The following is a 14,202-nucleotide window of genomic DNA, read 5'->3' as shown; positions in this document are numbered from 1 at the left end:
ACAAGCTGGAGAGTGGCCACAGAAGCTCATCTTGTCTTTTCCCTCAGGGTCTGAACACATGCTGACACAGCCTGTTTCATGCTCACCAACATTATACACTATCTGTTTGCATGACAAAGGATTTCTTTGTCCATGGCGCCACCTAGCGGCAAATGAGGGGAACTGAGCGGGCTGCTGCATGAGCTAAAATCATGTCAGCAGCAACCAGCGCTTATAAACAGCACTGATTCTGACAGCAATCACAAGACTACAGTCAATGAAGTCTAAGTGTGAAAGTTACAGAGCATCTTATCTTGACTTTAAACAGGAAATGCATGTCCTGTCCTCTTCCTCCTGAGCGTCCACATTTTGTGCATCACTCCAGTCACATGCGCTCACCTGCTGCTGCCATAGATGCACCTGCTACGTTTTTCCACAAATATCTGATAAGCCAATCACATGGCAGCATTAGGATATACTGACTTAGCATGAAGAGATGCTAAAGTTCAAACTAGGAGAAAGTGATTAAGGTGGCTTTGAACATGGTGTGGTTATCGCTGGTACATGGACTGGTCTGAGAAATTCAGTAACTGGTGATGTACTGGGATCTTTCCACCCCAAAGTCATTGGGGTTTACAGAGAATGGTTTGAACAGAGGAGATATCCAGGAAGTAGCAGCTCTCTGATGCCAGAGGTTAGAGAAGGATGGCCAGAGTCCTTTGAGCTGACAGGAAGGCAGCAGTAACTCACGTAAACACACGTCATACTCCGAGTACAGCTGAGACCACAGGAGGTGCTGCTGTGGCAGCTGAGGGCAGGAAACTGAGTTAATAACATTGTTAGTAGCTGTGAATGGCAGCTGCTTGATTTCAGCACATTAGATAACCATGAGCTTTCCTCTGACCCACACGGCTTCATGTAAACGTGAGTTTGAGCTTTGTATTTGTGCACGTCACACACAACCCTGAACCAATCAAGTTATATATATAAACATATCTCCAAGTTGGGGTGGTGGTTAGCACTGTTGCTTCACAGCAGGGAGGTGCTGTGTGACTCCTCCACCTGCCTTTCTGTGGACTTTGCATGTTCCCCTGCGTCTGCTGCTCCCACAGTCTTAGGACACGCAGGGTTAGCTTGGTGACAGTGGGAAGAAAAACTCCCTTGAACCAGGCTGAGGGAGAAGCAGCCAGTGTGCTGTAGTATATGTGACACATTTACCTGTCGAGTGTATTTGATCATGATGAGTACAAGCCAACATATTTGTGTATACATGCATCTTTAATACCTGCGGTTTTACAGACTTGTTTCATCTATAAACACCTTGTTGTGCGTTAGTGCGTCATGTTTGGTTGTTTGGGACTTTTGGACTCAGTTATTGGTTACCGTGGAGCGGCTGCAGAGCAGGTCACCTACTAATTGGAAGGTTGGTAGTTCGATCCCTGCCAAGCATCCTTGGGCAAGATCCTAACACCAAGCTGCTCTCTGATGCATCCATGGGAGTGTGAATGCTGTGCACAGCACGATATAAGAATCGGTCCATCGAGCATCTCTTCAATGATGGAACGACACGGGAGAAATAAAACGCCATGCTACAGTGCTGTCAACAATCCTATGCTGGTCACAAACGGTGCTTTCTAGAATAAGTTGGCCTGTTCAGCACCTGCTGTTGTGATCTGACACAGACCGATGCCGCCATGATGGCCCGGGCCAGCATGCAGGTCCTGTTGTTTCTCTGAATTCATGCAGGAAAAAAAGGTCAGCAAACACATCGTTAGTGCACTTTAAGTTTATTCATCACATGCAGAGCAGTTTAACAACATGGATACTGAGGACACGTTGTGTGTTATTGATCAGGATTTTAATCAGTGCTTGAGAGAGAACTGCATCTGTTCAATCAGCAGAAAAGAAATGCTGTCTACAGCAAGCTTTGCTTTCAAAGCTCTGTTATGGACTGAGAGACGCTTCTTATCTTCAGTAGCTGGGCGCTGCCCTCGTGTCGTTCTTCAGCCCAAGCCTTTGACACCAAACACATTTCATAGCAGTTATTTTCAGCCTGAAGCAGAGGATTTGATTTGCTGTTGAAGGCAGCGCTCCGTGAGAGCTGTGCTTCCAAACCATTTACAGGCTGACGTTACAATGACCCCGGCTGCATTTCTTTCAAATGAGTAACAGCCTGACATGGTACGTTTCTAGGAATCTAGATTTTGATTAACTTTTTACAGCGTGCGTATTTATGACAGCAGGCCAGCATCGTGAAGCCCGCTCACGTTTGGCCAAACGAGGGAGTGAACAGAGATTTGGATGAAGGCATGAACTATGAAATATTGGTTCTGAATTCTTGCTGAAGCTGTCAGACCAACAGGCAACACAGCAGGTGCTGATCTGCACGAGCGCTGACAGACGCCCCGTGCTCTTTAAAGCTGGGCAAGGTAACTGTGCCGGCTGGCAGCTGAAGACAGCAGCGAGGAGAAGCTAAAACACTGAAGGGTGATGTCAGCAGGCCGCACGTGCACAGAGTTGATCCTTCATGTCATCAGGTGTGCGAGGAAGAAAAGAGGCGAGTTCTCGTGGTTCAGGCTATAACATGAAGCACTGCGACATGGAAATGTATTATGTCAGTGAGAGGAGGCATTACAGGAGCCAATCGAATGGTCGAGTCGCTTCTTACACACAACATAAACTAACCTCGGCATGAAACCGTCTGCTTGTTTTCTCCTCAATAAAAGATTCTCCAACCAGCTCACGGGTGGCTGTTGGGTTTGTGATGGAGGCTCCACCAGGAACTTCCTTGTAGTTTGGATGAAAATACCAACATTTGCTAACTAACTAACTAACTAACTAACTATCTTTGCAGCCAGTTTCACAGTAGCGCCTACTTGGCAGCTGGGTGTGGGATCCACATTTTCCCTGGCAAACGGGAGTTTGCAGAGCGACCTGTGTGACTCGGGCTTGCTGCTGCTGTTATTTTCAAATGGAATAGTTGCAAGTATGGAAACTATAAAGGGCGGAGCCACCATGTTACCCAGTCACAAAGACGCCGTCTGCTGGTGAATGTGACGAGAGGAGTGTACCTGCCTGAAACTGAGAGACGTCCCTGAGCCCACACATGAATGTTTGTACCACCTCCACATTAGCCCAGATAGATTTGACAACGCTCTGCGTCCACCCTGCGTTTTCACAGAGTAAAATGCGTCATTGTTTTAGAAAGTCTACGTTTGCGCTGTCCACACTGCGACGCAAAATGCTGCGTTTTCAAACCGCTGCGTTTTCCTTGAGCGAAAACGGCGTCTCAGTGTGGACGGGAGGCCAAAACAGAGAGAAAAGCATGCATCAGTGTGGACGTAGATCAGAGAGCACAGAGTGTGACACTCATCACCACCCAGTGGTCACTCAACAGAATCCAGCTGTGAAGCGCTTCTGCAGCAGTGTGAGGTCACAGATGTGCGTCCACTCTCTGTAGGTGATGTAACCTGAGCACGAGTCAGTGACAGTTGTGATTTGTGAATACGGTGTCTTTGTGAGATCAGCAGTGGTGTTAAAAACAACGACTGCTTCATCAGAGACCACCCAGAAGTTAAACGGTTCCCGAGACGTTTGGCTGATCATTAAGACCATTAATATTGTTATTATTAAGAATGTGCTGCAGGTATTTACAGACACATAATCCAGTAACACTGCTAAAGAGAGGCCTGTGGCCTGACTCCCTTTCCAAGGATAAATCACAGTTAATAACTGCCAGACAGGGAAAAAGAAACAATATAAAGAACTTGAAGGAATTCATACCAGCTTCCTGTGCCTCCTGTTAAAAATATTACGACCTGACAGGGCTCAGTGCGTCGCCTGTGGAGCAGATTTAATGGAATAAATGTCTCACGGCTATAAATAAGTGACCAGGATCAGCGTCTCCTGGAACTGCACCAGCAGGGAGCATCTGCAGAGTTTCACGCTGCAGCCCTGACAGCAGACTTGCTTGGTATTCCTCTTACGAGAAGCTTTCTTTCCTTTGCACGCCATGCCCCACTTCATCATTTCATACTTTGAGTCTGTGCTGCGCTGTCCCAGCAGATCCAGCGTTTGATCCAGAAACCATTAGCTGCTTCCAAAAGCAACATCTCGTCTTCCTGAGCGTCGTTTCCAGTTAAAAATAAACAGCCTTACACAGTCATGGATTGGAAGCACACTCTGCTCTGGAGGTAGACAGACTGTTCATGAAGCTGTTTAGGACTCAGATTAGTCGCTGGCAAACAAGTCCCCCACACATCATCTAACTAACAAAGTCAAAGAGAAGGTGTGAGAGCCGCCGTCTCTGATAACAGAAGCTACTGTAGGAGGCGAGTCTGTCAGTGCTGCTTGTGTTAACATGAGCAGATAGAAAAGCTGCTGTTGTGTTTCCACTCGCTGTCCCTGCCATCACTGCCAGTCGACTAAACGCATCACATGCAGAGAGTGAAGTGCTGAGCTTATTTTAAAGTAGCTGCGGGACTAACATCACTCTCGTTTCCTCCCGACTCGAGGTCATACCCAAAGACGTGCAGTGCAGCAGTGTGTTGCTGCTTTGTGCTTCGTCTCAGACTCACAAACTGTCGACCAGCATAGAAACCAAACATTAAATGTGTATCGTGTGTTTTCAGCAGCATTAAAGGCATTTACAGCACAGACACTGTGCATTTAAACACTTCCTGTTAACAGGTGGTGATGTCACAACATCAGAGTCAACATCCACATATTTTGTCCACGTTCAACACACATGTTTAAACTAGCTTTGCAAACGAGACAGAAGCAAAGAACATGTGTTCAGTGTGTGTGTGTGTGTGTGTGTGTGTGTGTGTGTGTGTGTGTGTGTGTTAGAGAGCAAGCCAAGTGAAAGTCAGTGTTACTCTGCTCTTTAAAAACATCTCATCTTACAGCAGCACTAATGCGATCACACAGCCTGAACACGCCGAGTGCAATAGCTGCTGCAGTGTGTGCATGGCAGGGCTCTTAAACTAAAGGAATCTCAGGCAGCAGCTCCAGAGCTGTGCCAGCTGTGCTCATATTTAACACAGTGCTGTGCAGTTTCCAGTCCTTTGAGCGCCGGTCGGCTCCTCCTGCAGGTGGCGCTCACTGATAGCAGAGGTAGCTGGTGATGAGTTTAGGGACCTCCAGCTGGCCTATGACATTTAGAGCCCTGGTGCCGAGCTTCCTCCTCACTGCCAACCTGCTGAGCTGCTGCAGACTCAGAGGAGAGGCTGAACACGGGGAAAACATGTCAAATCTCTGTTCATAACACATGCAAATGATAATATGACATTTTTCACAAGAACAAAATGACGTGTCAGCCTCTAGAACACTGATTCACTGTGAGAGTAAAGCTGGAGAAGTGAAAGACAGCTGAGCAGCTGTGCATCAGAATGTTATGGCACATGTCAGGTGTCGTCTTTCTGACGCTTCGTGGAAGTGAAAATGATCCTCTCGTGCCTCCTGCTGGTGCTGCACACTCATGAAACTTACTCTCATAAGACTGTAGGCAGGCTGCAGAGGGAGAGCCCGGCGTGGTGTAGTCCACGGGTCTCCTCTCGTGTTGATCTCGAGCGTAGATGTTGGCTCCAAACTCCACCAGCATCTCGATCGTCTCCACCCGCATGCTTTTAGCAGCGTGGTGCAGCGGAGTCTCGTGCAGCCTGGCGGCGTTCACTTTAGCGCCTACGCAGAACAGAAACATTGAAGCCTGAAGGAAGACGTCGGTGTGGTTATTTAACACATCGTTGCACCGCGGCGGTTCGTGCCGCGCCTCAACACAAAGCTCAGTTTCTCAGGGGGGCAAACATTACTGATGGAGGTGCTTTTTGTTCTTTCTGGAGCATTTCTGTGATTGTGTGCCAATAATGTCTGAAGAACACTCGTGCTTTTACCAACAGCATGTTGGAAACCTCTCTCTGCTCCTCACACACCTGTGGCATCAGGACGAAAATCCTGTTGCCTCGTTCTCGTGTTCCCAAAGCGGAGCGTTCACACTCCCAGCGTGACCAGCAACAGTACCCACCATCCTTTTACGGCTCCGGGGTAAGGGGCTAAAAATGTGTTCTCATCTGCTCCTTATACCTGCTGGTCTACAGTTAGCACGCTGACTGTAAGGTAGCTTATACTGTGTTGTACTCTGTGTTTGATTCATCCTACTGTGCAGACCCTCACCTGCATTGAGCAGCTCTCTAACACAGTCCGTGTGCTCGTTAGCACAGGCCGCGTGCAGCGGGGTGCCGTGGTAAAGGTCATACGCCTCGAGACAAGCTCCCATGGAAATCAGCAGCTTCACACACTCAGAGTTTCCTGAAATACAAACATATATAAAATTAACTTTTATTTTCCAAAAACACAGACAAAAGCACAACACGCGACACTCTCACCTCCCATGCAGGCCTCGTGCAGGGGTGAGGCTGTGCGGGAGGTGAGGGCAGGGTTCGCCTTGGCACCGTACTGCAGCAGAAGCCTCACACACTCCAAACTCCCAGCTGAACAGGCATCACACAGCGGGGTACTTCCATCCACATTCCTTGCATCCACCTGACAGCATCATGGGGAACAGAGTGTTTTCTATCAAGCCATTTCTACTTGTTTGATCTACAGTTTGACCGACTGTAGATCACATTACTGCGCCTGTGACTCACCTGAGCTCCAGCCTCAAGCAGCAGCTGCACACACTTGGCCTGTCCGTGGAGGCACGCCTCGTGCAGCGGTGTGATGGAATCCACGGCCACCATGTTGACCGAGGCTCCGCCCTGAATGAGCTCCTCCAGTTGGGAGGCCTGGCCGAGCGACGCTGCCTTGTGCACCTCTGTTCGCTCCGCCCAGCAGCCTGCAGAGGAGCACGTCAGGAAGAACTGAAACCTCATCTCATTTACAGCAGCTGTTCTGCTGGGGTTTCTCAGTTTGCATGTTGCCTGTGGAACACCTATACACTCGCAGACCCGGGGCTGAACGCAGAGACGAACACACCAGGACAAACCTGGACAAACCTGGTGTGTCCTTAGGAATCTTGAAGGACTGTTTACAGAAATCAACATGCTGTAAAAGTTGCTTAATCTCTTCTAACAGTCATTTAAAAACCTCCCACTCATTCACCTCTACAGCTTCCAAAACACTTTGTGAAAGATTTCAACAGTTTCTACTGGAAAAATATCAGATTTGAGGTACTGGTCCCTACTGGGAGTGTCGTTCCCTGCTGCTGTAAACCAGTGTGAGCCTGTGTCTTTGTCAGTGTTAAGTGAAGCGTACGTGTAGGTTCAATAAGGAAGCTCACATCCGTCTGCTCCCAGGTGTTGCCGGCTAAATCTAAACTTCACATCACTTCCACTTTCCCACGCTCTCAACCTGTTTGTGACATCACCATTCTAGTCCAATCATCTTTCTCTTGGCCTTCTTCGGGCCAATCAGCATTCACGGCGTGTACTTTAGATCTCACCGCGCATCTTTGGGAACCCCTGTTTTTCTGATGCTTGTAGCCGACACTCACAGTATCCTGTTATGAAGGCTCGAGCACTGTGGCCATTAAGGGAACTGCTCCACAGTGGTTTAAGTCTTACTTTATGAACAGGAGCTTCTCAGTCCAGATAGATGCTTCTTCCTCAGCTGCAGCACCTCTTACTTGTGGAGTTCCTCAAGGATCCATCCTAGGGCCACTCTTATTTTCCTTATATATGTTGGCTCTAGGGTCGATTTTTATTTTAAATATAATATCTCTTTCCACTGCTTTGCTGATGACATTCATAAAAAAAGAAAAACAAGTCTTGGACGCAGCGTTTTCAGTGGGAGAAATGTTTCATCACTCATCCAAGTGACGTTGGATCCCAAAAGGTTGAACAGAATCAGCTTTTTGGGATTTACTTGCCTGGATGTCTGAGCATGCATGAAGACAACTCTGTGAAACTGTTATCGGACTGTCTTGCTGATATAAAAGTCTGGATGAACTCAAACTTCCTCCACCTTAACAATAGCAAAATGGAGGTTATGGTATTTAGGAGATCTTTCCAAAACCATTCTTGAGCGCTTTGTTGTTCACTCCTCTGTCAGGTATCTTGGCATATTCTTTGACAGCTCCTTTAAATTCACAAAGCAAATAAGCTTTAAGCTTTATTCAGCTATGACTTCTTGCTAAGGTAAAGCTTTATTTTCTTCCTAAGGATTTTGACAGATTGAGCCACGTTTTTATATCAACTTGCTTACTGATTACTGCAGTTCCCTTTATGTTGGTGTCCTGGTGTATTTTGGTGTTTTTGCTCTATAAATAAAGTGGACATATATAAACATATATGGAATTAGTACTTTTCAAGCTTTGCTACCACTCGGTGACCACTGCGTGATGGTCAGTGTGTGTGTGTGTAATTCTAAGAGCCGCATTAACTTTTTCCTGTTTTTACTTAGCTTGCATCCACACCTGAGGCCAGGTTTGAGTTTCTTGGCACCCTTTGTACCAGGTCTGCCACTACTGCACATTCACCCAGTGCATATACTATATATAACAAAAAAAACACCCAGCACGCCCCTGCGGGCGGTTTATCCTTCAAGCTCGGGTCCTCTACCAGAGGCCTGGGAGCTTGAGGGTCCTGCGCAGTATCTTAGCTGTTCCCAGGACTGCGCTCTTCTGGACAGAGATCTCCGATGTTGTTCCCGGGATCTGCTGGAGCCACTCGCCTAGCTTGGGAATCACCGCACCTAGTGCTCCGATTACCACGGGGACCACCGTTACCTTCACCCTCCACATCCTCTCGAGCTCTTCTCTGAGCCCTTGGTATTTCTCCAGCTTCTCGTGTTCCTTCTTCCTGATATTGCTGTCATTCGGAACCGCTACATCGATCACTACGGCCGTCTTCTTCTGTTTGTCTACCACCACTATGTCCGGTTGGTTAGCCACCACCATTTTGTCCGTCTGTATCTGGAAGTCCCACAGGATCTTAGCTCGGTCATTCTCCACCACCCTTGGGGGCATCTCCCATTTTGACCTCGGGACTTCCAGGTTATACTCGGCACAGATGTTCCTGTACACTATGCCGGCCACTTGGTTATGGCGTTCCATGTATGCCTTGCCTGCTAGCATCTTGCACCCTGCTGTTATGTGCTGGATTGTCTCTGGGGCATCTTTACACAGCCTGCACCTGGGGTCTTGCCTGGTGTGATAGACCCCAGCCTCTATGGATCTTGTGCTCAGAGCTTGTTCTTGTGCTGCCATGATTAGTGCCTCATATATATATATATATATATATATATATATATATATATATATATATATATATATATATATATAATGTTCTTCCTCTACACCCCCCCAATTTTTGCACATGTCGAGGAGCGTGTCAGGCTACATTTCACTGTGTGTTATACTTGTATAACTATGCATGTGACAAATAAAGAACCTTGAACCTTGTCTATTTGCTCTTTGTGGGGTGGCATGGACTTCCTCCCACAATCCATTTCATATACACACATACTGTGTGCCGGTGGCCTTCTGTCAGTGCAAGCTGCCTACTCAAATCTAAAAGTGGACGTAAATTAAAACATGCCAAAGGATGTTCATCGCATCCTCTACAGAGACAAAGTCAAATGCATGACTCGATGCGTGCTTAATCATCCAGGTAAGGAAAAAAGGTTGATTCTGTTCACCTGGACGTAGCGAGAAACGTTTCGTCATCATCCAGTGACGTCTTCAGTCCCAGCTGACTGCAGGTGTCCCCAACCTTATAAACGGGGCATTTACACGATGACTCCAACTGGCGCCACTGACCTAGAATACGCTAAAGGTCAAGACTGACCACTGATCAGTGATCAATGCTCTTTGATCAGTGGATGTGATCGATTGTAGTTTATGGTTCACGGCTCAGTGCGTGAGTTCAATAAGCAAGATTGTTTTCATTTTTTACCGCGTGCCACTGCTCGGTGTGTGCGCGTGCAGGCCCACGCAGGCCCATGTGGGCAGCGGCGAAGGTGTCTCTCACGTCATCGTCACGTTTTCCAGGTGAATAATTCTGTCTGTGTAATAACATGACAGCTGTCATTACCTGCTAGCTCCAGAACAAGGATTACGGCAGCCGGTGCCAGTCCTGCCGAGCTAACTCGGCCTCGATTACCGACCGTCTCGCTCTCGTACTCACCGATGTCGCCAAAGAAATAGGGCCGAGACTTTTCAGCGTCCATCCTCCGACTGCTTCCCCCGCAGAACAAGCTAGGCTGGCACGAAACGCGGGACTTACGGCTGTTTGTAAACAGCGTCCTCGCGCGCTACATGCGGCAGGAGTCACGTGACAAAACCCGACCTCCGCGGGCATGTTGGACTTTGTAGTTTTTACCCCAAATAACACAGTTTCACGCGTGGAGAGCGACTAACATTTATTCTAACTCAGGTTGAATAATATCCTAGCGGGGTGTAAACAGCCTGTCCTGAACAGAACGCCTGGTCATGATCAAATCTGTAATCTGGTGTTTAACACAGCAGCTCGTGTCGGAACCACAGAGTAGCTGCCCTGCACCCACTCACAATATCTTCTGTTGAGAGCTCCTGTAGATTTTCTCTGAACAGGCTTTGATCAGCTGAGCTGTACCTGCTGCTGCTCTGAGGTTTCACTGAAGTCAACAGTTTGTAACCCAATATTTGCTGATTGGCTGATTTCCATTCCCCACACTGACAGTACACTGTTTGTGCTGTTTTCATACCAGATGGTATAAAGTTGGCATGAATTCAGTGGATTAATCAGCTACCCTCGATGCAATCTAATTCTGATCCCGAGCACCTCTGTGCACCAGTCGCACACTGTTCTTTACTCTAAATCCATCACAGTGCACCTCACTACCCTGTTTATCCTACACAAAACTGTAGCATCTCCTTTCATGTAGCATCTCCTGGTGACCAACACCCAAACAGGACAGCCATTCATCGATCGTCTCAGGAGCATCTTTACACAGCCTGGGGTCTTGCCTGGTGTGACAGACCCCAGCCTCTATGGATCGTGTGCTTAGTGCTTGTTCCTCTGCTGCCATGATTAGTGCCTCTGTTCAGTCGAGCTGTATCCAGCCACTGGTAGGACTTCTGGATGTCAGCCACTTCCTCTATCTGGAGATGCAGGGGCCTGTCCTTCCATGATGGTTCCTCCTCTTCCTCAGGTTTCTGCTGCCTGAGGTGTTCACTGAGCATGCAGTTGGTTATAGGCATCTTCCTGATGTATCTGTGGATGTTCGCTGTCTCATCCTGGACTGTGGTGCTGACACTCACCAGTCCCCGGGCTCCTTCCTTCTGCTTAGCATACAGCCAGTCAGGGTTCTGACTTGACCCTCCATGCATGGTCAGGAGCTTCCTCGTCTTGAGGTCACTGAATTTATCTCCTCCTTTGGCCAGCTTATTATCCCAGCAGGGTAAAATAACTTGACCTGAGTCACTGATGTGCTCTTGGAGTACTTTTGGTAGTCTGGCCAGTGTCGCGTAATGTGGAGTAGAGAGAGCTGACAGGCCCCTGGCCATCACAGCTGAGCCGATAAAGGAAATTGCCTTATGTGTTATACATGTGTTGGAAATTGTCAGAGTGCTGAAACAGAGCTTTATATAGATTATACGTGTTCTCATTCAGCAATGAATTGCTTTAATTTGACATACAGTGTTGAACTGACTCCGTACAGAGATTTTCATCCTGGTTACACGTGTTTCATCTGAATGGCAAACATTTTTCAGGGGGCATTTTAAACCTTGTACACTAAATGTTCATGTGTAAGTCTGTAGGGATATGGGACGATCACAGTACTGGAGGTAGCTGTTGATGCGGTGGGATATATTCAGCTGGCTCAGGACCTCCGATGCTCTGGTACCCAGCATCCTCCTCACAGCAATCCTGCAAAGCTGCTGCAGGCTCAAAGGATTACCTGTCAACAACAAATGTTTTAATAAGACGATCAGGCCTCAAAAGCAAAAAAAAGAGCAAGAACGTAAGAACTTGAATGTTTTTGCTGTAAGTCAGACACAACGCAGAACCTTACTTTCATAAAACCTGAGGCAGGTGTACGAGGGAGATGCAGGTGTTGTGTAGTCTATAGGCTTCCTTCCCAGGTTGTCGCTGGCGTACACATTGGCCCCAAACTCCACCAGCAGCTCAATCATTTCCACCATACCGACCCGAGCTGCGTGATGCAACGCCATTTCATGGAACTTCACTGAATTCACATTAGCACCTGCATAATTCACAATCATGTAAAGGTCTTAGTCCAAAGACATGCACAGGTTAAATGCTGTTAGCATGAGTGAACAGCTGTCTGCCTCAGCCCTGTGATCCAGAATGAACCCGCCCCTCACCCTCTGACAGCTTTGATTGGCTGCAGCACTCTCTGTAGGAAATAAAACAACCATACATTGCACCTTTAACACACCTGCAGTTAGCAGCTCCTTGACACAATTCAGATGTTCTTTAGCACATGCTATGTGAAGGGGAGGCCCAAAGTGGACGTCAAATGCCTCCAGCTTGGCACCGCTGGCTATCAGCAGTCTCACAACTTGGGGGTTACCTGAGAGGAATGTGAAGCGTTGTTCATAGGGAGACACGTGACAGCATGGCAGAGTGTTGTTCCTGCTGAAGGTTTACCTTGTATGCAGGCCTCGTGGAGCGGTGAGGCAGTGAGGGCTGTGAGGGACGGGTTCACCTTGGCTCCATAGTCCAGCAGCAGCTTGGCACATTCCAGGCTGCCAGCAGCACAAGCATTACAAAGAGGCGTGCTACCATGGATGGTGCGTACATCCACCTGGAACAAACAGAAGAACATTATCTAGCTATTCTTTAGGTAATCTACAAAATTGTAGGGCCATGTTAAGACCTGAACAACAAAGAGTAGTTATCGTTTGTGAGGCTGTCACAGAGGGAGTGCCTCTTGCTGCCCAGCAGTGGGATTCTGCACCAGAGAGCATCACTTTGTACCCGCTGTGTTAAGGTGCGCGACTCCCAGACTCTACACCGGCTTGTAGAGTGAAGCTGTGCCTCACCTGGGCTCCTGCCTCCAGCAGCAGGCGAGCACAGTTTGGATGAGCCTGGATGCAGGCTTCATGTAGAGGAGTGATGTTATCCACAGTCACCATGTTGACGGACGCTCCGTTTTCTATCAGCTGCTTCAACTGCAAAGTCCTGCCGTGGGATGCTGCTTCGTGCAGAGCAGTGCGGTCTGCCCAGAAGCCTCACACACACACACACACGAGCACAACAGCAAAGAGACCGTCCATTAACCAGTTCCATTATGCGTAAACCCAGTAACCACGGCAGCAGTACTGGGTGGAATAAGTCTATTCTGTCAGTATCCATCAGTGTCATGGCAAAGTGTCCATTACTAATATATGAACAAGGGCAATACTTAGACTATTACAGAAATAACGACGTCTTTTTGGCCTCATTCATCATGTTTAGCACATACGTCCATTAGTTCGAGTGTAGTCTTGTAAATGTCGCATTTGCTCCTCATTTACAGAGGAACTCCGAGCATGTCATCTAGCTCTAAGCCGGTTAGCTACCAAATGACTTGGTCTGTGCAGCGGCCGAACTTCCTCTGACGGGACTGTTATTCTCCGCCTACATTTCCCGGTTAAACCCGCTTTTGGCAGCGAACACACGGTGTTATAATCGGACGTCAGCCGTTCCTGTGGATGAGCTGAGGTGTAAACCGTTAACTGCTGACGATGCTTACCGATGTCGCACAGAAACGAGCGGCGGGCTGCCGTCACCTCCATGATTACAGGTTACCACACACGGCGCTCTACAGAGTCGAACGGAAAGCCACCGCGGCATTCTGGGAATTGTAGTAGCGAACCGAGGATTCTGCAGACTCATCCATTTCCTAGTTTGGTCACATGGAACTTTTCTTCTTAAAGCGAGTCAGTAATCATAGACTACCTACCTTTAAGGTGTTAAAGGCTCGTTTACAGTGATGCCAGCGAGGTGTGACGACTGCGGTGGGTGATCCGAGGCTACAGGGGTGCTTGGACAGCTTCAGCTTTCCTTCCGTCACCACGTTTGTCCCACAGATGCCTTCATAAGAAAGCAGACTTGCTGTGTGTCCAAGAAGCTCGTGTTTTAGTTTCTTCAGCTTGGCACGAATCATCAGCATGTGTTTGTGCGTTAGATCCATGGAAATGTGTTTTTACCTGATGACCCAGTATTACAAGTCTGAGCTTTCATCCATGATGATGCACTACCAAATGTTGTCAGGGTAAGGATGTGTAGAAGCAGACAT

At 47.9% G+C, this 14,202-nt stretch overlaps 2 protein-coding genes across 6 annotated transcripts; both read right to left on the bottom strand.

Annotated features, from left to right (window-relative positions):
• Positions 1 to 1,750: 1,750 nt before the first annotated feature.
• On the bottom strand, positions 1,751 to 10,263 carry LOC101483479 (ankyrin repeat and SOCS box protein 13). Its single transcript, XM_004575257.3, has 6 exons — positions 10,101 to 10,263; positions 6,624 to 6,811; positions 6,363 to 6,519; positions 6,151 to 6,285; positions 5,470 to 5,661; positions 1,751 to 5,207 (listed from the first exon to the last, which is right to left on the bottom strand). The coding sequence occupies exons 1-6, from the start codon at positions 10,141 to 10,143 to the stop codon at positions 5,080 to 5,082; spliced, it is 843 nt and encodes a 280-aa protein (XP_004575314.1). The 5' UTR covers positions 10,144 to 10,263; the 3' UTR covers positions 1,751 to 5,079.
• A 1,293-nt stretch (positions 10,264 to 11,556) lies between these two features.
• Positions 11,557 to 14,164, bottom strand: asb13a.1 (ankyrin repeat and SOCS box containing 13a, tandem duplicate 1). Of its 5 annotated transcripts, none has more exons than XM_004575252.5 (6): positions 13,657 to 14,164; positions 12,965 to 13,152; positions 12,570 to 12,726; positions 12,358 to 12,492; positions 11,971 to 12,162; positions 11,557 to 11,856 (listed from the first exon to the last, which is right to left on the bottom strand). In XM_004575252.5, exons 1-6 carry the CDS (start codon positions 13,697 to 13,699, stop codon positions 11,699 to 11,701), a joined length of 873 nt encoding a protein of 290 aa, XP_004575309.2. In that variant the 5' UTR covers positions 13,700 to 14,164; the 3' UTR covers positions 11,557 to 11,698. The 5 variants fall into 5 exon arrangements, with proteins under 5 accessions (XP_004575309.2, XP_004575311.2, XP_004575310.2 ...); XM_004575254.5 differs by having other exon boundaries at positions 12,358 to 12,480; XM_004575253.5 differs by having other exon boundaries at positions 12,965 to 13,140.
• Positions 14,165 to 14,202: the final 38 nt, after the last annotated feature.

The sequence above is a fragment of the Maylandia zebra genome, linkage group LG17 (genome assembly GCF_041146795.1).
Source record: "Maylandia zebra isolate NMK-2024a linkage group LG17, Mzebra_GT3a, whole genome shotgun sequence".
Lineage (NCBI taxonomy): Eukaryota > Metazoa > Chordata > Actinopteri > Cichliformes > Cichlidae > Maylandia > Maylandia zebra.
The sequence above is the reverse complement of the archived record's forward strand: the minus strand, read 5'-3'. Positions and strand labels throughout refer to the sequence as shown.